Consider the following 27,250-nt stretch of genomic DNA (forward strand, 5'->3'; position numbering starts at 1 on the left):
AATAAGTTTACTGTAAATACCTTTACGACAGTGTAATTTTGCTTGCTCGCTTAGGGGATTGAACTATTTTAACACTGCTTATAAACTGAAGCTGTTAAAAAAGCAAAAGAATCATGAATAAAGTAAGCAAGTTCCACAAACTTTGTTTTTAATATTTAAGGCATTGCAAGCAATAACTGTATTCTGAGATGTCCTGAGTATCCCAGCACTATTAAGGCCATTTTCTAAAGTTTGTATCCCACTACAAGTTTGAAAACAATAGAAAAAGAAAATCCCCACAGACACACAGTAAAACACACCTACCCTTCTCACTGTCACCGAAAAGCCTTTTCCACAGGCCATACAATTCTGTACCTCATTGTCTTCTGCCCACTTCCTGTTGAGAGCTTGGGTGTGTTTGATCTACATAGAAGATATAAAAAAAGCAGAGTTTTTTTAAATGCATGTCTAATTCCTACTAATTTCCTCTATTTTCACTGCACACACTACTCAGTGCGGTATAAAAGAACCAATTCTGTCATGATACTGAGAGCTTATATTTGTTCAGAGAGAAAATCTTCCAAAATCTTCAAAACTATGAGCAGGTTTAAGAATCCACAGACAGCAATACGGCCCTCATACACCACAAGCATAACATCTTAATCACTCTGGAAAGGGAACCCACCATCAATCTGACACAAACTTGAAATTCTCCCAAGTTCCCACACAGAAAATCAACAGGTTTAATTGCTTCGAATCAAATTATACCTGTAATGACTGGTTTTCTCGGCCAAGTTCCTGCATTGCAGCAGTAGTGTTGTCCAGCTTTTTCTTCATTTCTACAAGTTTGGCTTGAAGCTTTTCAATTTCTCCCTCACTTTTTATACACCTGAGGAAAAATAGTAAATAGTCAGCTCAAAGCATATAAGGCCATGCACACTGCCTCTTTTGGGCAGGTTGTCATGTCTGAGAAGTTACTCTCATAAAATCCAGCCAAAAAATATCCTTGCCGTGAAAAGTTCTTGGATGACTTGAATAGAAAAATGTTCTGTTGTAAGAATCAGTTTCAAATTATCTGGCATTGCTCCCAAATATCTGTGGCTTATTAATACCTGGAGTTACTCCCAAAACCAGGGACAGTACTGAATGCAGTCCATCAACAGCAAGCCTCAATAAGTACCCCTGTGCAACAGGACACTCTCATAAATCAGCTGCAGTGGTCAGGTCAGACAACAGAGCAGAAAAGAAACCTTTTTCTTTTAGAAAGGCCACCTCCCATCAGCTGAAATTCAGTTAACTGTTGAAAGCCAAATTTCAAAGGGTGTTCTTCTGCCAAGCCATAAACGGCTATTGGATGAGTTCAGCACAGTATGGCAAGGGATTGCCAAAGAAAGAGGATCTCACTTGAATTGATCCCATCCTTTCCCAAGGTCTCCTGCTCAATAAACCAAATCAGCAAGCTTGACAGTATTCAAAAAAGTTTTCCACTCTGCCTTCACCAAACATGTCAGAAAGTAAGGACGAAGAAAGTTTCCTGTCTCACAGGTGTTTCTTCTACCCTTGTAATCACTGTTTTTAGGTAACTCCCGCTGCCCTGCATGCCTCCTACTGCCTGAAGGAAAGGCGCTCTGCTTACCTAAGATTTAAATATATTGTAGAGACAATAGCAGAACCAGAGAAAAGAAGATTGTAGGTTTTCAGGAGGAAGAAAATGCCTCTTGTGTGAACCTTAGCCTATCTAATACGATTACACGTTCAATCTCCTAACATTGAGCAGTGGGTATACCTAGAAGTCCCTAAGCAAATTCTGTTACTGGAGGCACTACGGAGTCTCTTCCAGGCTTCTGGATGACTAGTCTATCTACTCTGATTGAGTCAAGGCAGGGGAGCCTCAGAGTGATGGAGAAGGATAGTTAACTCAGGTAAGAGAAGCTCTCACTGCCAGGCCTTGCAAGGTTCACACAACAGATGAGATGAGAAGCCACAACCTACACACCTCAACGTTCAGAGGAGCCCAATGGATTTAGAAAGCTCTTACGGATGGGCATAAATCTTTGAGCACAAGCACAGAGCCGTGGCTTTGGTGATAAGTAAGGTCCTGATAAGCCTGCCTGATTTTCTACAGAATGGTCACCCTGTCAAAGCCCAGAAAGAGCACAGTTTGTTCCCAACACCCCTTGCTGTGTTTTGGCAGGGACGACAGAAGGCTGCACTCTGAAAACTGCACCCACAGTGCAGGCACTATGAACAAACATGGATTTAAATAAAGCATGCAGAGAGAATCCTGAATCAACTGACACAAGTTTTCAGCGTGAGGCTATCCATTTCCCAGACTACGCTTCCACACCATCATGAACACAGCTTACCTCTCCAGCAATGCTCTTCTCTCATCCTGATTATTCTGCACTGTTGCTTCCAAGACGGCAATGTCCCCACGTAAATCGTCCGTCTGTTTCTCCAGCTCACTCACTCGCCTCTGACTGCTTTGCCATTCTTTCTTCATCGTAGCCAGGTTTTCATTCAGAGCTGTGACCTGCATGGTGAGCTTGGTCTCCTTTTCCTCATGTTTCCGGTTTTCTTCTTCTTTCTCTTTTTTCTCTGTGTGCTAAAAAAACAATGGAACAATGAAAAACAACCTTCCAAGTATTCTTTATTTAATTCCTTACATGTAATTTCCTTATATTTAATTGAGGCAAAGAATCTTACTGTACTAGAATCACTACTTTCAATCAACAAACTCTATTAGACAAGGCTGTCATCCCACTGAATTTTCCTACACCATTAAATGCCTCAAAGATTTCTGACCTTGTCATTTCAAAATTAATGTAATGTGAAACTAAAGTCAACTCTGATTCCTCTCTGTCCCTGAAAGAATCCAAAGGCATGTTCACAAAACAATAGTCATATACTCTCTAACACACTAACCAGTTTAGCTTCAATTTCAGCACATTCTTTCTTCAGCTCCTCTTCTCTCTTTTTCAGCTGATCTTTGACAGCTTGATGGGTTTTCTTCTCCTGTTCCAGAGCTGAATTCATATTATCTATTTTGCCCTGCAGCTCTAATTTCTGTTGAATCAATAGCTGTTTTGCATCCTTGAGATTTGCCACCTCCTGTTAGGATACAGAGCTCAAAGTTAAAGTAGCAACATTGAAAGTGTAAATGATTTAAATTCAAAACTACTGTAATTCTTTCCAAGGAGAGGACAGCAATAATTTTTAGTTTTATCACTGGAAGAAAGGATGATTTTATAGCACAAAGTATCAGTGATTTTCGTGATCAAAGATTTTAAACTTTTACCTATATTATGAACAACATTCAATTTTTAAATAATTTAATGTATGTTTCTACTGAAGTAGCAGAAGCTCTTTTGGATTATTTTCTACAGTTCTTTGAAAAGATATGTCCATTGTAATTTTCTAGAGTCTATTCTAAAATTTACTTCACATTGTTCTCTGGTTGCAATAATGAGGTTAAAAGCACCATAACGACAATGTAAAAAAGAAACACTGATGGAAGAAAGCTAGTTTCTATCAGTCTTAAATGTATAAATAATTATGCTATGTTTTAAGCAAGTAGGATGATACATTTGATTTTAAATATTAGTTTTACTTGTTCTCCTGTAATAAAACATAAAAAGTCCTGAAGTAGAATAGTTAGTTAAATTTATAGGAATCATTTTCCTTAAAATTACACAGTCAAGCATGCAGGTACTAACAGACTAATAGGGGCTGCCAATTTTCCATAAATCAAAATTTGCGTCACAAATTAAAACCAAACCAAAGACAGTGAGAGAACATATCCTGAGGACAGGGGGATGCCCTACAGATGCTTATTTATCCATTCCTTGGTAGGAGATGGGAAACAGATTATAAGCCTTTAGGAGTCAATTTCTGTTTTAGTCTGACTGCTTGTAGGGAGATCGAGAGATGAATATTAAGCTGCCATTGGTGTGCACACATTTTATATACATCTTTATAAATTTTCTTCTTTAGAATAGAGATTTTAGGAACGATGAGAATTATAATAACTTTTCCCCAAAATCCAAGAAAGTACTAGGCATAGATTGCTTGACAGAAACAAAGTACAGACTTCTATCTAAAAATAAGGGACCATTTTCTAAACACTGGAGAACAAAAGAACATCTGAAACTCATAAGATATCACATTACTTTCTTTTTATTAGCACATAGGGATTGTATCTTCATTTATACTTGTGCAGCAACTTAAACCCTGTATGCTTAACAGATGCAAATATAACTACTAATAGTACAATATGGAAAACACAAACTAGGGCCTTTTACGTGTGTTTGTTTCTACAGAGACTAAAAATGAAACACATAGAATGTGGCAAGAAATAGGTTTTTTACTGAAGGCTAAAAATTATTTAACGAAAGCCTCCAAACTTTTACCCTTTAGAGAGCTCATGATTGTTATGATTTTGGAAGAGAGTTAGTCTTTTATGAGGCTCCTGACATTGTTTCTTCCCCAACTGTGACTTTTTAAGACATTTTAAAAAACCACAGCACATCAAGGGAGTTTCAACTCTACCACACATCCTTGAGAAGTACCAGATGTGCCTAGAGGATCTGGGAAACTTCACATTCATGACACTTTCGGACATCTTTGCTGCACTTCAGAATAGTCAAGCAAGGGTATGCACAGTGAATCTACAGTGGAACAGAAGAAAAGCCAGGACATAAAACCCATCCTAAAGCTAAGACGGGTTATGTGGTCCACCTGGCCAAGAACACTGGGCACTGATGCTCCAGGATTATCACTAATCAAGCCAGCATCGCTCAGGAACTTCAACGAAATCTGTGCTTTGGTTCCCTTACCTGTAATACTGATATTTACAGCAACTATCTTTGCAAAGCCATTCCAGATAACATCTACTGAGTAGGCACATATTTCTTATCAGATAACCAACCATATGAAGACTTAGTTTGTCTCAATATACCTTCTCAAATTCTTGCTTGCAGGCTCTAAGCTCTTCACCCAGCTTGGCACTTTCTTTTTCAAGTCTACTTCTTATTTCCTGGAGCTCTGTTGTTTTACATTTTTCATTAGCCAAGTCTTTTTCTTTTAAAATCTTGAAGAGAAATAAGAAGTGCTAGAAAAGTTACTTCTTCCAAGTTCACAAAATAAAAAAACAAGCAAACAAAAAACATCCAGGGCCCAAAACCTACTTGGAGGCTTTGTAATTAAGGGGAAACAACTGCCACATCTCTCTATCCACAGTTCACAGTGCAAACAATTAACAGCATGTTTGCAGTTCTAGATTTAAAACTAGTAACATTTTTCCACCTGTCTAGCCACTTAGAACAAATTAACAGCCTATTTCGAACCAAATTCGCTTCAACTGTCTTTTAAAAGTCTTTGCACCAGAGGTTCAGTAAAGCTGCCATTGCTATGCGCTACAACAGTGCTATGCCCTCAAAATACCCCTTGTTTAGAGATGTAACAGAAATTAATAAGGGGTGCCTGTGTGCAGTGGATGTGTCCAGAGGCATTTACCCTGTCATTCTGAAGATCCTGTAACATTTTGGTCTGCTCGCCCAGCTGCTGCTCCTTCTTTGATGCATCCTGCTCCAGTGTAGACTTTGCTTTCTTCAGTTCTTGAATCTGCTGATTACTGCTAGCAATTCGATTTCTGCTGGAAACTAATTCTTCTTGAGCTAGAGCAAGTTTTTCTTCTGTGGACTAATTACAAAGAAAGTTCTGCAACTTATCTGTCAGTGTAAGAGCTTCAGATACTCAACAGTCACTTAAACATTTTCCATATGGAAAAATCATTATCTAGTGTGCAACACTTAGCTTCAAATGTTGACAAAGCACAGTTACAGAAACTTCTAGGTTACAAGGTTACCCTCAGTAAAAAGAAACTATGCCAGTACCATTTCCAGCAGCAATACCATACTGTACATACTGCAGCTTGCATCCTTCCACAGAGAAAAGGTGAAAACATACAAAAGGGAGGAGAATGAAAGGTGACTTATGAAAAGAGAATGAACTTGAATTTGCTCACACAAATCTATTTTATTCTCTGGGCAAATCAACTGCTCTGTAACTCTAGACAACTGTTACTTAAGAGGCAGTGAAGCTATACTGTGAAGATTTCAAAAGTCATTCAAAGCCAGTGCTAGGACAATTGTAAAATTTTTGAAAATCCTAAAGTGAAATGTACAAACTAAAAATGCTAATATCAGGACAAAACATTTACAGTCTCAGCTGCATCAACGTTTTAAAGACAAAATTTAAACTTCCATTCAAAATCTACTACAGATTATATTTTAATTTGCCTCCAACTCTCCCCATTACCTAGAAAAAGAACTTGGATTTCTCTCTCTACAACAGGTCCCAAAAACCCAAGAAACAACCTAAAACTTGCACCCAAGGCTCGTTCTATTTGCTCACAGCAAAGTCAAACTTTGGGGTCTTCTTGAGTTAATATTCTGGAGGTTATTTTTTTTTAAAGCCTTCAGCTTAGACAAGGACTAGCTCCACTCAGAAGCATGTTCTTTCACAAAGAACCGATGAGAAAGAAAAATACCAAACTCATCCTCCACTCCTCCAAAATATTGGTATTTTATGGAAATTTTTGATCCCAAGATACAGAATGTGAGGTGAGGAGATTTATTATTAGTAATAACTTTATTACCTTCAGTGCACCAGTAAGGATTTAAATTCTTTCAAGACAAACTAAATTCTTTTTGAAGGTCTTACTTAAATCCTGATCAAACCTCTTGCTGAAGGTTAGTGATTTTAAAAGGAACAATAAGCACAACTTTGACTTCACTTAATTATGCATACACTTCAGCCACTCCCCTGTTGATTTAAAAACAAATTGATTACTGCTGCCTCCTAACCCGTCCTTGTAATGTCTGAAGTATTTTGCCTGTAGAGTCAGACTTCATTTGAAACACCAACGATGGAACACTGCTGATTCAACAGCATTTTCAACAACCCCAGTGGCTCTTAAAAAACTCACACTGGCTTTTAAAATTAATTTTCAGACAAATTATTTTATTTGCTTTCTGAGCTATTACAATTTACTACTTAACACTTCGCAAGGTATTAACTCAGAAATTTTTTTTAAGCAAAATAGGAGGTGCTTTTGCAATTTCAAGCTTTCAGCAGGGTGGGTCTTTCAGAAAGCAAAATTATCCCACTCTGCTCCACTGTGGGCAGCGGAGTACCATACTTTCCTAACAATGAAAAAGGATGGGAAGTGTAGCATCGTCATATAACATCATCACAGGAAAACCCAATAGTCTCTGCAGTTTTAGAAAGAAACATAACGAAGCCACAGCTTTTATTCGGATTTGTTTCCGGTAGAAGAAATGTGGTTACATCTGATTTGTTAGCATAGGATGATGAAATTTGATGAAATGGGTAGTGACACACAAATTAAAAGCCTCACATAGGGGATACTCCTGTCTCAATCCCCCCCCAAAGTGTCCACACTGGAAAGGTTATCTCATTGTGTCCACACCTAGGCTAAGACAATGTAAACATTCTTATAAGGGGAGCCAGTATTCAGCCTACTCTGCACTGTAGTATGCACAAACATTTCTATAATTCAGTAGTTTGTAGTATAAGAGACTTGGAATTTTGCATACAGTTTAGCATACTATAGCTTACATATACAAGTGCCTCTTAATTGTGCTGTGATTAATGATGATGCTACCTACCTTAACTGGGAAAACATTCAATATAATTTTAACAGTAAATCAACCTTCTATCTATTTATGCCTTTCTTTCTGCTTTGCTCAGAAGTCCCTCACAGCATCCTTTGGAAATGAGCAGAAATATTCCAGCACATGGTTAAACATTCCAGTTATTATCCTTGCTCCTGGCCCAGTCTCCACTGAGACCGTAATTCAGCCTGATTCTTTTGGACTGCTGAGGAGCTCACATCTTTAACATAAAATCACCTCTCAAAACATCTGATGCCATTTACCTTATTTAATTACCATTCAGTTTTGCCATTGCTCCCAGAATACGATAGGTGTTCTCTCAGCAAGATATCATCAGTCATGAGATTGCTCTTTAGGATGACAGACAAAACCGAATGCAAGGGAAAGGTACAGAACAAAAGACGCCGATCTGTACTTATTTTTGTAAATAAAAACAGATGCTAGAATGACTGGTATAGAGTTTAAATAAATAAATAAAAAGATAAGAAGATATCACAGTCTGACTCACTACAACTTTGGCTGTTGCAGCGCAAATAATACTGCCAACAGCAGAACTGGTCCCAGCTGGGTGGTAGGACCTGGAGTCATTCCACCTAAGTGAGATGCCCAAATGAGCATTTTAATCTTTGTGCTCCCTGATCCCAGTCCACAAGGAGAGACGTGAAATAATTCACAGATACTAACCTGATCTCTCTTCACTTCCTAAGAAGAAGGGTTAGACTGACTGTAGGCAACTTAGGCTCCTGACTTACAGACCTGAGGTTTGGCAGCATGAATATTGTCCCAGAACATCCACTGAAGATACACTGACAGCGATGCCAATATTGGAGGCAAAGAAACATTCTTTTGAGAACACAGAGGAAACCAGGACTGACTACAAAAAGCATAAATGCTAAGACTGAAGGACACTTGGCAGAGCTCAGGAGAGCAGGATTCACATAAAGTATGTTTGCACTAACTCAAAATCAAGGCAAAAATAACAGTTCTGCATTTTTATTAACTCTTCTATATAAAAAATGCCTTTTTGCACAAAAACAACCCCATTAAATATTTTGTGTGTGTGTATACAAAAAATATTTATATATTATATATACATACATATATACACAAAAATATTTAGTGGTATTCTTTTTCTATTTTATATATTCTTTTTTATCAAAAGCTATGGCTTTTACAAGCACTCAAATCCTACCCAATTTCTTCTTCCAGACACAGAGACAAAAATGTATGAATGCAGTTACTGTTATAGAGGGTGCATTTTTAAACCAAAGTAAATTTGCAGCAAATTATATCCATAAAATTATAACTATGTTCTCACTTCTGATTTTGTTACAACACTTCTCACTTTTCCTCTGCAAGACTTACAGCTTCAAAGTTTGCATCTGGCTACAGCTACATAGCTAGGATCTTCTGGGATTGAACCAGAAACTAGGATTCGGCCGTGCTGATGGCACTCTGGAGAGCAGCTGCCCGCTCTGCGGCTCTCTCTCATGCAGTGCTGTATCTCCAGATGCAAAACTTCACTGAAGCATTTGCTCATTTTTCAATCACACCTCAGTCTCCCAGCCGGAGATGAGCCAGCGATCCCAGCAGTGATATTCCGAACAGATGCCAGCAGATGGTGCTCTGTGTACAGCCCAACTCCTGCCATCCCCTCCCAGGAATTAGACCTACCACCCTACTCATGGCACCCATACGCTGTATGGCCTTTTATGATCTATCCCCACGCCTGAAACCTTGGTCTCACCAATAGCATGGTGCTACACCACGTGAGAATATTTAAGTTTTCCTTTGTACTATTTTTAACTAAAGAAAACCTAGCATTGCTGCGATCTCACGATATGGCCTGGCCATGCCTGCCCTCAACAATGCTGGGCTTCAAACCGTGCTGACTCAACACAGCTGTGCAGGGAGTTCATATTTCTACTAAAAATCCTGCACTGAAAGACACCCAAGATCACCTTACATATAAGTTTTAAAAACTTCTACTACTGCCTACTGATATGATTAAGACCAGCCCACCCATCAGCTTCGGCTCCTAACTTTAATCAAAATCCATAGCTCTGGCTCAAATTATCTACTTTTATTAAGTAACTTGCCCAAGGCAAAACATAATCCAGGCAACTGACTTTGAATTGGACTGTGAAACTCTACCATAAAGTTCTTCTGACTTGAGTGGCATTTTGATACTCAGCTCGCAAGACTAACATTATCACACTGAGCCTTTCTGAATGTGCTTTTTCCTTTGCGGTATTCTAAGACAAGTTATCACTGCTTCATTAGGTTAACATTGCAATGAGGCAGCACATCCACAACTAAAGACTGGCTCCCCACCTTATCCCTCTTCTACATTTTACAGAAAAAAAGTGGTGGCAAGCACACCTCACTAATCTAATTAATATATGTTTTTAATTTTTTTTTTTTAAATCGAGCAAACAGCCTCCAAGTTGGTATAGCACTTCAGTACTGAGGAGCCCAATCTTCCTCAGGCTTTCTAGGCTCCGCAGAGACTTACATAATAAACCACGTTACCTGACTCTTTATCCTGAAAATCTTGTTTTCCCATTGCCATCACCTTATTTTACCTTTTTGCGTGGATATTCTCTTTCTCCCTTGCTACTGTCCCCATTCAGGTTTAAAAGCATGTGGGACGCCTACTGTCCTATTTTAGAGGTCATCAAGCTGGTTTAATAATACTTATTCAGAGCTATTTTTGCAACAAGCAATGTTTAAATGAAAACTATACCAAAAAAATCAGTTATTGAGCACATCCAATGCTTTTACAGGTCATTGCATTACCAAATGTTGATCTAAATGCATTGCAGGAAATTAACTCACGAAGGTACATGCGCTGTAGTAACTAACCATAAGAAAGAGTATGTCTAAACCACCATCACTTGTTAATCATGCTAAAGTTCTTCACAATTTAACATAGCAATGCAACCAAGCTGCACTGAAAGTAAAGCTTCTGTAACCTGTAGGGAAACATGGCAGGTAATCTAATGCTACAGAGGAGGCATAAGATTAATCAAACTCCAATGGCCTACATGTAAAGAAGTTATTTCTCTTTTTCTTAAAATAACCCTGAACCTGGAGTTTGGCTAGGGCTCCACAGTTCACACAGGCCTATCTGAAACAGCCAGAAGGCCTTTAACAATTTCAGTGGTGGGACTGAAAGGCCACCACCGGGACAGGTGAAAGGGAGCGATGAAATCTAAGCAGTCACCAAAGGCTTCCTTTATACATAACGAAGCAAACAGAAGCTGACATCTAAAACAGATCAGACAATATGTCCTCCCGAAGTGCCTGTTTCTCTCCAAAAACTTCAGAAGATCCTAGAACAGCGTCAGACAGACACAGACGAAGCTGCAGTGGGATCCACCTAAAGGGAAAAGTGCCAAAGCTACACATCTTGACAGTAGACAGCCAGTCTCTGCAGCACAGTATGTCCTGGGACTAACTGAAGCATTGCCTTAGCACTGACATGAAGGAGGAGGGCAGAAAAAAAGGACAAAAAACACCTTTGCTGACTGACTCAACTCCCAGAAATACCTTTTTGAAGGCACTACACCCTAACACCAAATCAAATAAATTCAGCTTCGGAATAGCAAAAATTTCAAGGACTAAGTCCGGACACTTGTATTCCAGGCAGATCCCTAAGCCCACTGTTTCTATTAGTTTGACATCTCTGAACATCCACAATCAGCCAGGAAGAAGCAGAAGGGGCAAGGACATGGGAAAAGACTGACAAGTAAAATTCTAGTTAAATCATATAGAAGATAGTGGTTACTCACATGCTGGCAGAGACTTTGCCCTAAATATCTATGCTGTTTAAATTAGTTGAAAACTACTGGTTTTGTCTGGGATAGAGTTAATTTTCTTTATAGTAGCTGGTATGAGGCTATGTTTTGGATTTGTGCTGAAAACAGGGTTGATAACACAGGGATGTTTTAGTTACTGCTGAGCAGTGCTCACACAGAGTCAAGGCCTTTGCTGCTTCTCACCCCACCCCACCAGCGAGGAGGCTGGGGGGGCACAAGAAGCTGGGAGGGGACACAGCCGGGACAGCTGACCCCACCTGACCGAAGGGATATCACACACCATATGACGTCATGCTCAGCATATAAAGCTGGGGGAAGAAGGAGGACAGGGGGGACATTCAGAGTGATGGCGTTTGTCTTCCCAAGTAACCGTCATGCGTGATGGAGCTCTGCTTTCCTGGAGATGGCTGAACACCTGCCTGCCAATGGGAAGTAGTGAATGAATTTCTTGTTTTGCTTTGCTTGCATGCACGGCTTTTGCTTTGCCTATTAAACTACCTTTATCTCGACCCATGAGGGGTTTTTTTTTCACTTTTACTCTTCCAATTCTCTCCCCCTTCCCCACTGGGGGGGAGTGAGCGAGCGGCTGTATGGTGCTTAGTTGCCAGCTGGGGTTAAACCACGACAAATATATAACAAGAAAAAGCAACACCAAAGATTAACTCTTAAAAGAATACAAAAATAAATCATCTTTCACTTTGCTGCTGCACAAATGCAAGGGTATTTCAGGTAAACTGGCAAATACCCTTGGCTTTAAATTAGTTTCAGGATGTCCTTTTTCCGAGGGGAAGCGATTGAACAGCACTAAGTTCTATATGTAGCATAAGAGCTTTTTTTTTGCCTATACAGTTCTTGCACTGTTTCTTGGTCTTCAAAATGGTTACAAACAGATCTACTAAGTCACATATGACATTCAAATGACTGTAAGTACCTTAAGGTCTTGCCTGGTTGCCAGCAGCTCAGACTCTTTCCCATAAAGGTCCAGCTGCAGCTTCTCCATGTTTTCTTTATGTTTTTCATGGGTCTTCTGTAAGTCTGCTAGCTTGACTTTCTCTGCTTTAAGCTCCTGTGCTGAAAAAATAGACTGCTGTTGCAGTTTATTCTCCAGTTCTGCCTGAAACATAAGCATAGGAAGTTTCAATTAAAGTTACAGACAGTAAAGTAAGCTTAATCGTTTCAATAAACTGCATTTCTACGTACTACAAGATTTTTTTTTTTCTACTTATGGAATAGTAGTTCAGTAATCTGATGTTTGTGATTTTACGGTAATATTTTGTAACTAATTTAACAACAAAATTTAATTCATGTCAAAAGGCTAAGTGAAACACATTAAGACAAAACTCTAAAAATCTACATGTTTCCAAGTCCTAAAGTTTCCACAGACTGACTAAAGCACAAATATGATCATGTAGCACAGAGCAGCCAAAGCTGGAGCAACATTTAACAGTGCATGGCACACAACACAACATTCCCTAATGTTCTAAGACATTTGAACTCTTTCCATTATGGTTTATGAGTTTCATACTGTCACTCAGATAAATTCTCTTGGCATAATAAGAGAAGACTTGGTTTAAAACTGCCATGGATGTTCCAAAACACTGCAGCATTTGTCTAAACTACTCTCACAGAGTTCTACTGCTTCACAAGAAAATGGCAGCTCTTGCCTCCTGAAGCAAAATAAATACATTCAATCTAGCCATTTTTATCACTTTATTGAAACTCAGTTCTGACAGAATTCATATTTCAGCACTGGTTCTTTCTACTTTATTATTGTTGTTGTTTCTATCTTCAACAGCATCTGAAGACCCTGTTTCCACATCCTGACCATATTTCCAACAAGACTACGGCAAACAGATGTTTATCACAAAGATATTGACATAAAAGCTGCAGCATTTACCAGAGAAATTTATATTAATTTTCTTAAACGAGTAAGAGAGGCCAGCCTTACCTTTTCTAAAAGGGCAGTTTTTAATTCAGCTTGCAGTGTCTCACTATGTTTTTTCTTCTGCTCAAAAGATTCCTTTAACTCTCTCAGCTTTCCCTGGAGATGTTGCTCGCTTTTTTCCTTCTCCTTCAGAAGACCCTGAATTTCCAGTACTTGCGCTCGTGCTGAATCAAGTTCTATCGACAACTGCTTAGAAATCTATGTTCAAAAATATTAAATATCTGTATATAATTTTAATTTAAATCACTGTTTGTACATGCTGTGGTATGTGAAACTGCCTACTGAATTGTGTGGACGACAAATTATGTAGTTCAAAAAGCAAACAGACAATTTCACAGATGAAAAACTGGTCAAAGCTGTTAAAGGTGAAGATACAGCTTCAGGAAATCAGCTCCCAAAAGACTGCTAGAAGCTGAGGAGAATCCCCTGATTGTAGGAATCTGAAAGGCTTGCACTACACTACTTTTCTCTAGGCATCTGCTGCTTTCCTCTGCCAGAGACCAGGTACCAAGCTATACCTTTCTTGTGATCCAGTACGTCCACTGTTATGTTTTTACAAAGAGCCACAGATTATTTGCAGGAAACAGTTTCCAAGTATGCTACTGTTATTTCTTGTACGCAGAACCAGACCATCCCACAGTGCCGCTGCCTCAGAGCTACGTGGTCGAACACTGGCCAAGTATAGATTTTAAGAGCTACCATAACACACTAAAATCATCTGTTATTCCCAATTTCCTACCCTTAGAGCAACTGCAGTCTTTTTGCACCATGCAAAATTAAGAGCAGGCAACTCTTCTCAAGCCAGCAGTGGTCCGGGCTCTCCTGCTGCCAAATGCGGCAGATACCAAACTCATCCTCCTGCACTTGCCACAGAGCACCATAGTGCTTCTGCTGAATAAGAGGAGCCAAGGGAGCAGCAGCAGTAGCCACAGAGCAATTACCATCACACTTGCACAACCACAAACCCTCTTTCAGGCACTAAGAGTCCATCACACTCCCATCAAACTGTGTCCACTGATCGTATCTTTTCTGATTCCTTTAGGGAATAGGTCATGGCTTGGGTAAAAAAAAAAATACATGAAAGCAGATTTGAGCTTCAGGCTGCCAGCTGGACTACATGATCTTCCAGTCTGAATGCTCATCTTCAAAAAAGAAGTACCTTTGGTCCTTATGCAGTCACAGGCAAGTGACTTACACAAGTTTGCAAAAGCAACAAAATCCTTCAAGGATATCTGAAAATGTCCTGTCAACCACACAGAGAACATGCTGATTAGGCCTGAGACTAGAACAGATCTACAGATATGAGGTAACAACTTTTGTTGTATGGAAGTATGAAAAAAAAAAATGAGGACATGGTAATACCAAGTAACTGTTTCAGTAATGAAAAAACCTGAAGGGCTAAAATCCCCCACTCAAGTATGTGGGGCACAGAAAGGTAGGAGTAAAACCTGTATTTTAAAGCTTCATATTAACATCTAGGAAATTTTTAGGATCACCTTATTTCAGTGCCCCAGGTAGATTACAATTTGAGAACTGCAACCTCTTTATCTCTCATCAGTCCCAGCATGTGCAACTGAAAACGAATCTTTTAAACATTTATTATTATTGGTTTCTAGATTTTTGAAACTAAGCCGACAGCTTACCCCCTCCTTTTTTTCCAGTGAGTTTTTCAATTCATTCCTCTCTTTAGCTACAGATTCTGTTTGTACCTGGAGCTGGTGTTTTACTTCTTGGCAAGATTTTTCCTAAAAAACAGAAGACAAGGAAACATTCCTGTGAGCTTGTAAGACCAGGTACCAGGTATTTTTGCAGGATCTACAAAGCCTTGAAATATAATGTTTTCGTTTTCAGTGAAAAAGCTTTCCTTCTCAGCTGCAGACATATTTTAAGCTCAAAACTTCTCAGAACTTTAACAGTGGTAAATCTAAGCTGAACACAGCTGATACCCTGCACTAACAAATGCAGCCATGTGCCAAAGAGTTTTTCTGATTAGGGACAGTCTCCCTGTTTGAAGCTGCTGTTGGCAGCTCTTCTCCTTCTTGTGGGAAGCGGTAGGCTCATTGCTCTCCTCAGGATCCAAAATTTCTTGATGTTCAAAAACTCAAGAGCAAGTAAGTTTGCAGGACTTGTATGCAAATACAACTACATTTTAAGCCCAAATACAGAATTAGAAGCAGAATCTGGAGTGTAAACTGGGGAGAAAATCCTTCAAGTTTTTAGGAGAAACAAATATTTAAACAGCAGTAACTAGGTAAAGCAAACAAAAAGGCTTATCTTAAAAAGGTGAAAGCATAAAGGAAAAAATGTTATTTTTAACTAAGAGCAGAATTTTTTTTTAGATCAGAATAAAAGCAGCTCTGAACAATTTCTGGGAAATGGTGACATGTAAGATGAGAAGGGAATGAGACAGACACCCCTACCATGTCTGAGGCAGGGGTGTCCGAACAACTGTATAAGAAAATCTATGAAACATGTATTCATATAGTGCCCATTCATATTACCAACAAAGCAAAAAGAGGAAAGTAAAAGGTATATTTTAAGGCTAAGGTATATTTTAAGGCTAGTGAGAGTTCACTTTCTTTACTGTAATAGGTTGCTCTGGTGGTCAAGCACTTGTTGTTATACTGCCTCTTGTGAGACCTTTCTGAAACTCGAATAGTTCTAGTACTCTGATAATACCTTATACAGACGATGTTGCTCTGCCTGCAGTACGCAGCCTTCCAGCATGTCCAGACAAGTGCACAGGGAGGTTCTATATACAAAGACTCCAGAAAGGAAACTAAAATGGCCTCAGAAAAATAACATCTTCTTCAATATGGTGGCACTTTAGCAAAGGGTTTATAACTTTGTGTTGTTATAATAAGGCTGATGTATTTTTAAAACGGGGGACATTTCCCATCAAATTGTTTCACCACTTGTCTCCATTTAGTTTCTTGACCATATTAAAGGCATGCAGCAAGAAAATGGATCCTGTTGTGTGATATGACTGATGTTTACTACTGTAAACATCCAGACAAAAATTTAAGGTAGGACACATGTATGAACTACTAAAAACCACAATTTGTTTTTCCTTAAGGCAATTCATTTCCATGTGTTGTCATTTTATGTACACTGTTTTCAGACACAAAGCAAAGTCATTCTATCAGACTGCAAATACACCAAACAATTGTCTAATGAGAGAAACTACTAACCATTTCTGCCACAGCTGCTTTTCCTTTTTGTATTTCTTTTTCTAATTCCTCCTTTCTTTTTTTGAAGGATTCAGAACTTTTTGAGAGCTTGTCTTTGGTAGCTGCAAGGTCCTTTAATAGAGTATCCTTCTCTAATTTCACTTGTTGCAGCTCTGATGTTGCTGCTTGCATTTTACAATCTAATTCCTTGAGTTGTTTACTTGTATCTTGATTTGATTTCTCAAGGTTTTGTTTGAGGCTGGCCTTTTCCTCCTCCTGCTTTGAAATTTGCTGCTTCGCTTGTTCAAGGGCCTCAGATTTCTTCTGCAAATCCAATTTAGCATTAGACATCCTGCAAATACAAAGAGAAAAGTAATTTATTTTTTTTTAATTCTTCTTCATGGGTTCTTTTGTATCATTGAATGTCTCTATTATTTAATATATTAACTGCAGAACTACTTCAAAGGATACCTTTTTCATCCAGAGCATGGGCATTTTGTCTCTCCAATGAAGACATACCAGCAACTCTAAAAGCTATTTTGAGATGGATTTTTCTTCCTCAACTATAATGAACAGAAACTATCCCTTTGCTGCTTATGCATAAATTGCAAATTAATCTTTGAAAAAAGTTACAGAGCTATGGATATTTAAAGATGGACCTCACTACATCAAACTGTTCAGATATTTAGCTGACAAGCAGCACTGTGAATAAACTGAAGAAGTGTATTGAATCACAGCAGCCAGTGATTCACATGAGACAACATGGCAGATGGAGTCTGCATGGCATATAGAGTGAAAGAAAACAGGTGGGATAAAACTCAGTTCTCATAGCAGAGTGAACACATCACTTATCTATGATTTTAAGAAATCACAGGAGAGACAAACAAAATTTCAAGTTAGTCCAAACCACTCCAGCTTTATGTCTGACTTTGAAAAGTACTATAACACAGGAAATGCATACGCTTCTGTTGCCGCTTCTAGTTGTTTATTCAATTCTGCTGTTCGGAGGTCTAATTCTGTAGATTGCTGTCGCTGCTGCTGTAACTCCTGAAGAGCTTGTTCTTTGCTTGCTTTAGCATCAAGGATGTCAGCTTCAAGTTTCTGAGATAGAAAAATAAAAAGTTAGAGCCATCAGAACACAAACAACAAAATAAAAATAGCAATAAAAAGCAGAAGTCATCTAGTCTGTGAGTAGCATCTACTGTAGAAAGTCTTTACTGTATAAAGCAGTCACAATTGTCACACATCATCTACCTATTTCATTAGTTTGCTATTTATCTTCCAGCATTTAGTTCCTGCAAATCTCTTGCTCCTCCAGAACTGAACTATTTTGGTAAAACATTCTAAAATCATCTTTAAATTAAAGGCCAAGCAGCCATTTTACTGCAAAGTAATAGATAAAAAGCAGAAATCTTTAAAGAGCTTATCCAAAACATCTATACAAAAAAAGGCCATACCCAATGCTCAGCTTTGGGGCCAGGTTCTCAGCCACCACCAAGTAGTTTCAGCAGCTTCAAATGACTGCCAATTTACATATCCCAAGAACTCTGCTGTTCTTTATAACAAAAACAAAGACACGAACTACAGCTGTGAAGAATGCTCGCCTGGAAGAGGTTTTTCTTGGTGTTTTTTTTGAAGGGACTTCTTCATTTACACAGAGTATAAAGAATACAGGAGTCTTCAGCAAATGGGCACTGCTTAGACTCTTCAACACACTGGCTGTTTTACAGGCAATTCTGCTTTCATGCAGTGGGCATAAAACAAAATGGCCAAGTTTCTCTGAGAAAATTCCTGAGGGCTTTTTGTTGTCTACTTTGTTTTAATTTTTTTTTAATATCATGCATTAAACTGGAATAATCCCAAAGAATGGTGATGACATCAAGATTTTACACAGAAATGCATTCCTGTTGACAGCATCAACAACCCTGCTCAGTTTCACACTTCAGCTACCAGGAACCTCGTAAAATCTTGTGCAAGCAAGCACTTGCATTCTTCGCAAGCATTTGTGTCTGTTGGTTGGTTACATGTGAAACTTTAGCAAAAGGATGAGAAAAAAAACCACAAATGAAAGCAGGCAGAAAAAAAACAGCGTGCAAAAGAAGAGAGAGATGGAAGCACAAAATAATTACACTAATAATGCAAATGTATGGCTGCTTTATTTTTTAATAGCACTGGATTTAAAATTTCATACAGGGAAAACAACCTTCCTTCTCTCCTATCGAGCACATAAGCTAGGAAAAACACTCCACTCAGTTTTGAGCACTAAGACTGTTAATCTCCCTCAAAACAGACAGACAACACTGCAAAACCAATTTTGCATTGCTCCTAAGATCCCTTAGATAAGTATCATATGGTATAAGTAAGTATCATATGGTATAAGTAAGTATCATATGGTTTTATGTATTGTGAATTTTGACCACCGAGAACACTTAACAAATATTGAACAAAACCCAAATTTAAAAGCTCTCAAGCATTAGGATTAATTCGTATCCTTAACTGAAAATATTAGTATCTCAAAACACCAAAAGGTTTTGCAAACCTTCTGCCAGAATTATGTGTACTTTAAGAGAAAAACTGATTCCAGAAATGGAATGCAAAACTCAAGATGAAGTTAAAGGAAAAACACTGATAAAAAAATCTTGATAAAAAGCCTCTGTAGAAGCCTACTGAAAGGCTTTAGAAATAAATTAAACCAGACAGGTAGTGTTAACTTGGGGTACCCAATGTAACACATATTCCCTGCTACCACTGTGTAAAGTGTATAAGGTTGACCTTGAGGACTCTAATTTCGGGAAGTATTCATGTTCCCTCTCATAACACTTTCCAGGTAGCACAGAGGTGGGTAGAAGCACACGTACAGGGAAATGACAGTATAGGGGCAATGTCCTAAGCCCATCTTCTTAGTGTGATATGCTAGCATGGAAGAGGAGGAGAATAAAGGGTGGATCAGGAAACACTAGTGAAAAAGAAAACCTACAAAAGTGGTATTGATATAATCCTTCCCCCATAATTTTATCACATGCTACCAAACAGTGGAGCACATCAGTTTCTGTAAGCTCAGATGCTGTGTTCAATACAAACCTTAAGCTGTCCCTCTAGCTCTTCAGTTTTCTGTTCTAAATAAAGATGTTTCTCTTTGTACTCTTTAAGATTGGCTTCCAGCTGAGCACAGTATTCCTGCTTGTCATTTAGCTTAGCTGTAACCTGATCCAACTGAACGCTGACCTTATTTAACTCCTGAGGTAAAATAAAAATACGAGGGTTGTTAGTTTTTAAACAACTTCCAAAACCGACTAATGTCACATATGCTTTAAATGGTCTAACGTGTTCAAATTAAAAAGGAAAATAATGTTTCTTTTTTATTCTGAGGGGCAGGAAACTGAGAGAGGAAATAAAAACACGTGCACAAATTCTCTCTGTTAAACTGATGAAATTTCTTTTAAAGCCTTAATATTCCTCTCAAACTTTACAGGCTGCGAGCTAAATCTTAAAAAAGGTGTTTTAAGTTATAAATGGAAGAGGAATTGTAGGTAATAAATGCACTAGATCCTGCAGTTAGTACAACAGTAACTAGAAAGTAACACTACAAAACCTTAGAGAAAATTTTTGCTGTCTTCATGAAGTCAAGCACCACCGAAAAGGAAAGCCAATACCATGGAAACAGTCAGTTCTCCACATACCAGAGATTATTTCAAACCATTTGGTTTAACACAAGACAACGTAATTTCCGCAAGAGACATGAACACATTCACCTAGTAACCACTACGATGACAGCCACATCAAAGCTTGCTGCTCTCCAACCAAGCTGATTTATTTAATTATGAATTAATTCCTTAATAGTGGCAAAAAGAGGTCTTCTGTTTATAGCAATTAATTACATTCCCACCCTAAAAAATGGTGGTACGTTAGCATCTGCTGGATGTTTCCACGAAGACCACAGCAGCACTGATTCTAACAATGCAAATACTTGATTCGGCAGCCAGTGGAATGCTTCACTAGGATTAACACACATTAAAACATGCAATTTTAACAACAGTCTTCTGGGTTTTTTTGTGTCAGTCGGCACACAGATTATTTCTGAATACTGGCATCTGATTCTGAATTTACCACAATCTGCAATGAGTTAAGAGTTTTCACTTGTACCCAGTGCATTCTACAATCTTTTCTTCATAACATACAGGTGAGAACTGAATTATACCCCAATAGGGTAGCTTAGATTCTGAACCATAATCCTACAGCAAGGAGTGGATTCCTAAATAAATTCTTTACACTGCAAAATATATCTGGTCCACATTACAGCAAAAAGAACTGAATACATATCACATGGTTAAAATATCCTAAATGATGATTTCCAAATGCATATTCACATGTTTATTTAGTTTGTAAACAGACTATTCTTAGGTTTTTAAGTAGTTTTTTAGGTAAAATAGAAACTTCATGTTTATATGTTGCTTATAACCTGTTGCTTATCTTGCAGTGCATGCTGGGCAGTGTCCAGATGATTCTGAAGGTCCGCTCTTTGAGCAGCTTTTGATGCTTCTGCTGAAAGAAGCAATTCAGTCTTTGCTTTTACCTGAAAGACAAGTTGTATTTCACTAAAACATCTATTTTACTGTAGCTCATTTCAATTTTTTTATATTCAGCAGTAAGTTTAATAGTAAAATCAGTAGTTTTCATGTGCTAGTGTGAAAAAAAAAAAAAAAGGAAGAAAGATTTTCAAGGTTTAGAAAAACATCAGGATTTTAAGCCACAGTTAGTTCTTACTTTGAGCTAAAAAAACCCAGACAAACAGAAAAAAAACCACCAGTCCCACTCATCTTCCATTCTAGAAAAATATTTTTACTTACTAACAAGGAGCAATGGGATAGATTTACTGCATTTACACCCATACATACCTTGATAACCTCAGACTATATGTACATTTAAGGGCCTCCAAAATTTGTAAAAGCAAAAGGAATAGGAAACAATAAAAATATGCTTCCACATGCATACTATCTTTCTCTTCTCCTATCTGCCTGTTAGGGAGCAACCTCCCTTCCTTCCAAAACACCCAGCAAACAAAACGTAGGAGGTGGGTACGAATGGTGTTGGTGCGGAGAGGCAATATTCAGGGTCACTGGCTATTGCGATTTAGTGTTTTTCTGCCTAATAGAAATGCAACTTCTCTGAAGATTGTAAGGCTGCTCACATTCCCTTAAAAAGCAGTTGCAACAGTCCACAGATTATTCAGTTCTAGCTCTAATGTCTTGGTGAAAAAACAGCTCAGATATAGTGTAGCGGAGCCCAGTAAAAACATCACAAAGTCACATCAGATGTTCCTAGACCTGTTTGGAAACTGAGTAACACTAATTCAAAGGACACCGGTGTATTAATCCAACAACAACAGTACTAGCTGCTCCCAGTGTACCGATGCAAGAACTTCTGATCAAATGTTATTTATTCTTTGGGATAGCTGAACATAATTAGCAGCTTTTAGCTTAAGCAGAACTTAATAGTAGGAAAGTCCACATTGAGTCCATACTGGGGAATTTCCTTGTTTAGTACCTTAAATTGACAACAAGGTGGCCCGCAGCTTTTCTGTTTTGTTTTTGACAAGCATCACCAGCACAGGAAATTTCTAGGCAACAACAAGATCCTGGTGACTTGACAGACTTTCACTCTGGTGCAGAGAATCCAAGATCGATAAGAGCAAGGTTTTGGATGGCTAATCATTACAAATACAAGAGATGCTTGAGGACAGATTTTCCCAATTCAGTTATGAACTTTGGGGACTTTTTAATTTAAAACAAACAAACAAACAATGTAGATAAAAACAACAACAAAAAAAACCCAACACTTGCCATCTGTTGCTATTCTGAATCCACTTAAATTTTCCTCAATTTTATCTGCCTTATTCTACTTCATTCATCTGTTAGTAGAAACATGCAATTTTTCCAAAATTGCTTTGTATGTTCTCTGGAGAGAATACAGAAATCACAAGCAGGATTTATCATCACCAGACAGTATAGAGTTCCATTACCTGTACATCAAGTTGTGAAACTTTCTCTTTACTTTCATTTAGCTGGCTGGTTAGTTCAGTGATGTTTGCTTCCAGGGAGAGCACACGGTCTTGAGCAGCTCTTAGATGTGCCTTTTGCTCCTGCACTTGCTCGTGCAAATTCTCTTGGGCTTGTTTATGACTTTCTGATTGATTCTTCAGCTTCTCTGTCAGCTGAGTTACCTGCAGTGAAAAAAAAAGGAGGTCATTAGAAGAGAAGGCTGGAACAGCACGTCCAAGGAAGTCATAAATCTTTTGAATTTTAGCATGTCTTGTCATGGCTTTGGAGACTCAACACTATCATATTTCTTTTTCTGATATTACAGTAAAGCTATATTGTACACAATAACAGAGTTTAAACAGGTTACCAGTTAAAAATGGAAGCAAAAGGGATGTGTCTATTTGGCCTGGCTGTAACAGAACCAAAATACTAAGGAGACAACAGATGTAGGCTAAAATGAATTTTGGTGTTGAAAGCAGGTATTAAACCTCTTTTTAAAATAAGAGAAACAAACATGTATATGTATCCAAAAATTATTTGTAAGCACATATTACTAGCATATGTACATAGGAAACATCTACAAATTCCTTCCCCTTGCTGATAGCAAGGAAGTCACCAACACACAAGTCCTGTGAAATTTACATTAAGATCTGTAAACTAAATATCAAAGAAACAGCAAAGTACAGAAAAGAATAATGTCATATCTGATGAGACAGGGAAAAAGGAAACATGATTCAATAATGAGAATGAGAGAAAAGAAACAAGTCTCCGAGTTCTTACCTGTATTTGCAATGCATGGTTTTTCTCTTGTAGCTGGTTAAGAACTGCAGTTTCTCCTTCGCCAGCTTGAATTTTTGCATATAAGTCCTCTCTTTCCTTTTCGAGCAGAGAGATGTTTTCTTTGCTTTTTTGAAGCAAAGCCTCAAGATTTTGAATTTTTTGGTCCTTATCTCCAATTTGTCGTAGAACTTGCTCCAAATCATTCTAGAAAATCGCATAATAGCTTCCTTAATTATAGGGATCTTAGAAGTTATTCCTAATGCATAAAATGTTGGATAAATTTATTAAACACTCTCTGTATGTTCTGTTCTAGATTTAAAAGTTAATTTATTGAAACTGTTATAAGTCATGCAAGTCATTTTTACAGAGAAAACATATTTAAACTAATGAAATACTGAAATACACTTTCACATGAGGATACATATCTATGTTACCTGGGCTTCTCGTAGTTTTGCTGTAGTATTTTGCTGAAGTGTCTGCTGTTCCTGGTGCTGCTGTTTTGCCTTATCTAATTGATGTTGCAGTTCTGTGGAATTTGCTGCTTTTTCCTTTACCTGAAAAAAACAATCAAACAAACAAACCAAACAAACAAACAAAACAGACTAATGAGTGAACAAGCACCGTTCAGTATGCCAATAGTGCTCAATGTTCATTCTAATGCTAAAAGATTTTACTCTAAACATGAATATTTGAAAACTGGTATAAAAATAAACGTGTGTGATGCTAGTTAAAGAATCTTAATCGACCAAAGCATTCATTACTATTAATAGGTGAGATTCTATATCACAAGCAAGAACTATAAAACAACTATCAGACATGTATGTATTTTAGCTCTCAAAAATCTAAAACATAAGAGATTTAGTATGTTTTCTCCAACAGTTGTTAAGATGTAACATGACTGATAATATAGATACCTGTAAAACAACGTTATTATTACTATTATTAGCAGTTTTAGTAGCAACTTCAGTTTAGCAATCTCTCCACTTCTATACTGGTCAAGGCTTTGCAAATTAGCTACAGAAAAGCTTGAAAGCTTTGACAACGTACCACTCAGGTATTTGGCCAATCCCCATACAGGCAGCAGAAAATCAGCAACATATACAAGATGCTCATTAAAACAAATAAAAATTAATAAACCAAGTGATTTCTGCCCATCCACCCCACGCAGGTTATTAACTATCAATGACCTGCTGTGCCATGTTCACTTTTTCTTCATGTAGGGCTTTATCTCACAAAACTATCTACACACAGAAGTTTACCCAAATGAGCTTAGGTGCACCTCAGTCTTTTTTTCACAGGATCCTTAGACAAAGATCCTATGTGCAAAAAGCACATCTTTTGTTCATCTGTAAAGCACCATGAACATCCATGCATCTGATATGCATTTAGCCTTAGAAAACCTGTAATGCAAGGGGCATTTTGGCAGATTTTGACAATTTTACTCTAAGACTTTAACACCGTTAGTCAAATGAAATTCCCATAAAGACAAAGTTTACAAACCGCAACATCACAACAAGTGCATACAGGCTACTATCAGAACCAGAGCAAACTAGAGTCTCCAGAAAAGCCCCTACCTGCTCTTCAGCACGAGAAAGTTTTAACTGCAGATCAGCCACCTGCTGCTCTTTGTCCATCAGTTTCTCACTAGACAGCTGCCTCTGTTCCTTCAGCCGCCCGTGCGCCTCCCCTAGCTGGCGCTCTGTTTCTAGAAGTTTACTGTGCAACTGCAAAAAAAAAAAAAAAAAAAAAAAGTCATCCATTTTTTTTAGTCGTTCTTTAGCCAACAGTGCTGTATTTTAGACTCTGTGCAATGGTTACCCTACATTTTCATAAGCCGGAGTAAAACAACTACATGAGCTCCTGAAGTCATGTTTGTACATCATACACCTCAGAAACACAAATCATGTTGAAGAACAGCATCAGCTGCACAGCATGAACAAAGCATGAACAAATATTCAAAGAAGTAGGTTGGAGGGACTCAGAAACATCCTCGTTTATCTACAGAAGCCCTTCAATATGAGTTACAGAAATTTACCAAAGAGGGCAATCCTTCAAAGACATAAGGACTATCGTGTAAAATAGTGATGCTTAGAGCAGTTTCATCTCACACAGCACAGACCCTGTAGATCCAGTGGCTGAAGCACCTGCTCCGCTGGCTCCCACAATATACTGTTCTGCATTGCTAGACTAGTAAGAGCGTAATTTTTAGCTTGACCTGCCTACATCAATGGCATTCATTCTCTGCAGAGAAGAGATACATGAACCTTCAATGTAGGGTACACAGTAACTTTGGTGGTTTATAGTCCAGCACCTCCCAGCAGCAGAGAGTAAGTAGGGGGATGCACTCTTCCAGCTGGACATAAGCCTGCCTCACAATTTCTTCAGTCATCAAAAACAGCACTGCATCATCTTCAAAGTGCAAGGGTGGCCTTTTACTATTCACTGTTATAAAAAGCTCTTTCTGTAAAATCAGCTGTTCTTCTATTTGAAACTGTCACTATAGGTCCTGGGTTACCTCCTGCCTACTTCTACATGAACACATTCGCGGATACACAAATGAACTTTCAACTCAATGCAGAAACAGAGAATAGATCAGGCCTTGCAGCACAGCAAGAACTTCCTACAGGTATTAGGATGAATGAAGCTTGCTTCCCTATGAATTTATGTCCAAGACCCTTGTACCATTCACCTTTTAACTCCAGGTCCTCCCTTTCATATCCGTAAACCCTTCTCACGCTTTCCTCAAATTCCTACTAATATCTAGGCAAAAGGCAGCACAATCTTGTTGCTCACTGCAAGCTACCACTTGTTGACCAGCTGGCTGCCTAGCAGGACAGAAGGAGGTGGTTTTGATAACATTTACATCTTTCCCCCAGGCATGAACATAAGTCTCTCTCCTTTACCCAGCTGCCTGTTTCCACAAGAATTTAACACCAAAGAACCTAATGCTGAAGACCTTTGGGCCATCTGTCAAAATCTGGCTGAAGTTATCAAACAATGCAAAAGTTACAGGGGATGGAGACAGGGAAACAAATGTGTCTATGCCTCATTTTCTTAGGAAACCAAGCTAAATTATTTGTTTATGTGTCCACAACCACAAAAACTGTGAATGAAAAGCTGTTCGGCATGTGGCTGAGATGCTGACTGCTAACTATGACTGCACAGTTAAGAGAGAGGTAGGAGAAAAGGGAGGACAGGGTGAGGAAAGAGACCATAATCTCTCCTCCAGTAATCAAGAACATTTATCTTTTTCTGCAGGAAGCACTAAATTATTAATACTTCCTCCTCACTAAAAATATGAACAAGAGCTGGAGGAAAAAAATTTAATGAAGAAAGGGTGCAATAAGATAACTAGTACAACTATTCATGGCTATTTTAATACTGGGAGAGAATATTTGGAAAGGGGGAAATCAGCAAACAACATTTTACAAAAGTCACTTATATTACAGGCACAGATAAGTATTTTTGAAGGACCTTAAGATTGACTTTAAGTAAACAGAGCCATACAATCCAGGATTGACCTATGTTATAGAATACAAAAATCATAAAAGAATATTTAGAATTTCAAAGATACAATCAAGTAGATTCAAATTTTCTCAACAACAGTATTCATTGGCAATTAACATTTCTTTAGGACTGAAGGAGTCCATATTTTCTTGTGTTACCCTCTTCCTATTGCTGTGCTGGAACCAACATTACCATTGAAGTTTCCTTCCATTGGGAAGATCACTTCCTTCACATCACCCAGGTTCTAAAATATACAAACTTAACCAGACATGCATCTGTTCAAATCAATTTTAAGAAGATGGCAAGGATTCTT

The 27,250-nt window shown here is 38.2% G+C and overlaps 1 protein-coding gene across 3 annotated transcripts in view; it reads right to left on the reverse strand.

The window, feature by feature from the left end:
* Positions 1-27,250, reverse strand: part of EEA1 (early endosome antigen 1) — a 79,303-nt gene that overhangs the window by 7,705 nt on the left and 44,348 nt on the right. For all 3 annotated transcript variants that reach the window (XM_087764311.1, XM_087764310.1, XM_087764312.1), the window contains 17 exons: positions 25,005-25,154; positions 23,865-23,984; positions 23,431-23,634; positions 22,632-22,832; positions 21,072-21,185; positions 19,694-19,849; positions 17,574-17,713; positions 16,634-16,964; positions 15,086-15,187; positions 13,446-13,640; positions 12,429-12,611; positions 5,494-5,679; positions 4,937-5,068; positions 2,905-3,090; positions 2,346-2,584; positions 748-868; positions 304-402 (listed from right to left, as the gene is read on the reverse strand). In XM_087764311.1, the coding sequence (XP_087620437.1) occupies positions 304-402; positions 748-868; positions 2,346-2,584; positions 2,905-3,090; positions 4,937-5,068; positions 5,494-5,679; positions 12,429-12,611; positions 13,446-13,640; positions 15,086-15,187; positions 16,634-16,964; positions 17,574-17,713; positions 19,694-19,849; positions 21,072-21,185; positions 22,632-22,832; positions 23,431-23,634; positions 23,865-23,984; positions 25,005-25,154 (2,859 nt within the window). The remainder of the gene's footprint in view (positions 1-303; positions 403-747; positions 869-2,345; positions 2,585-2,904; positions 3,091-4,936; positions 5,069-5,493; positions 5,680-12,428; positions 12,612-13,445; positions 13,641-15,085; positions 15,188-16,633; positions 16,965-17,573; positions 17,714-19,693; positions 19,850-21,071; positions 21,186-22,631; positions 22,833-23,430; positions 23,635-23,864; positions 23,985-25,004; positions 25,155-27,250) is intronic.

Source organism: Nipponia nippon, unplaced genomic scaffold (genome assembly GCF_047370975.1).
Source record: "Nipponia nippon isolate SJK-2023a ecotype South Korea unplaced genomic scaffold, ASM4737097v1 scaffold_3, whole genome shotgun sequence".
NCBI lineage: Eukaryota > Metazoa > Chordata > Aves > Pelecaniformes > Threskiornithidae > Nipponia > Nipponia nippon.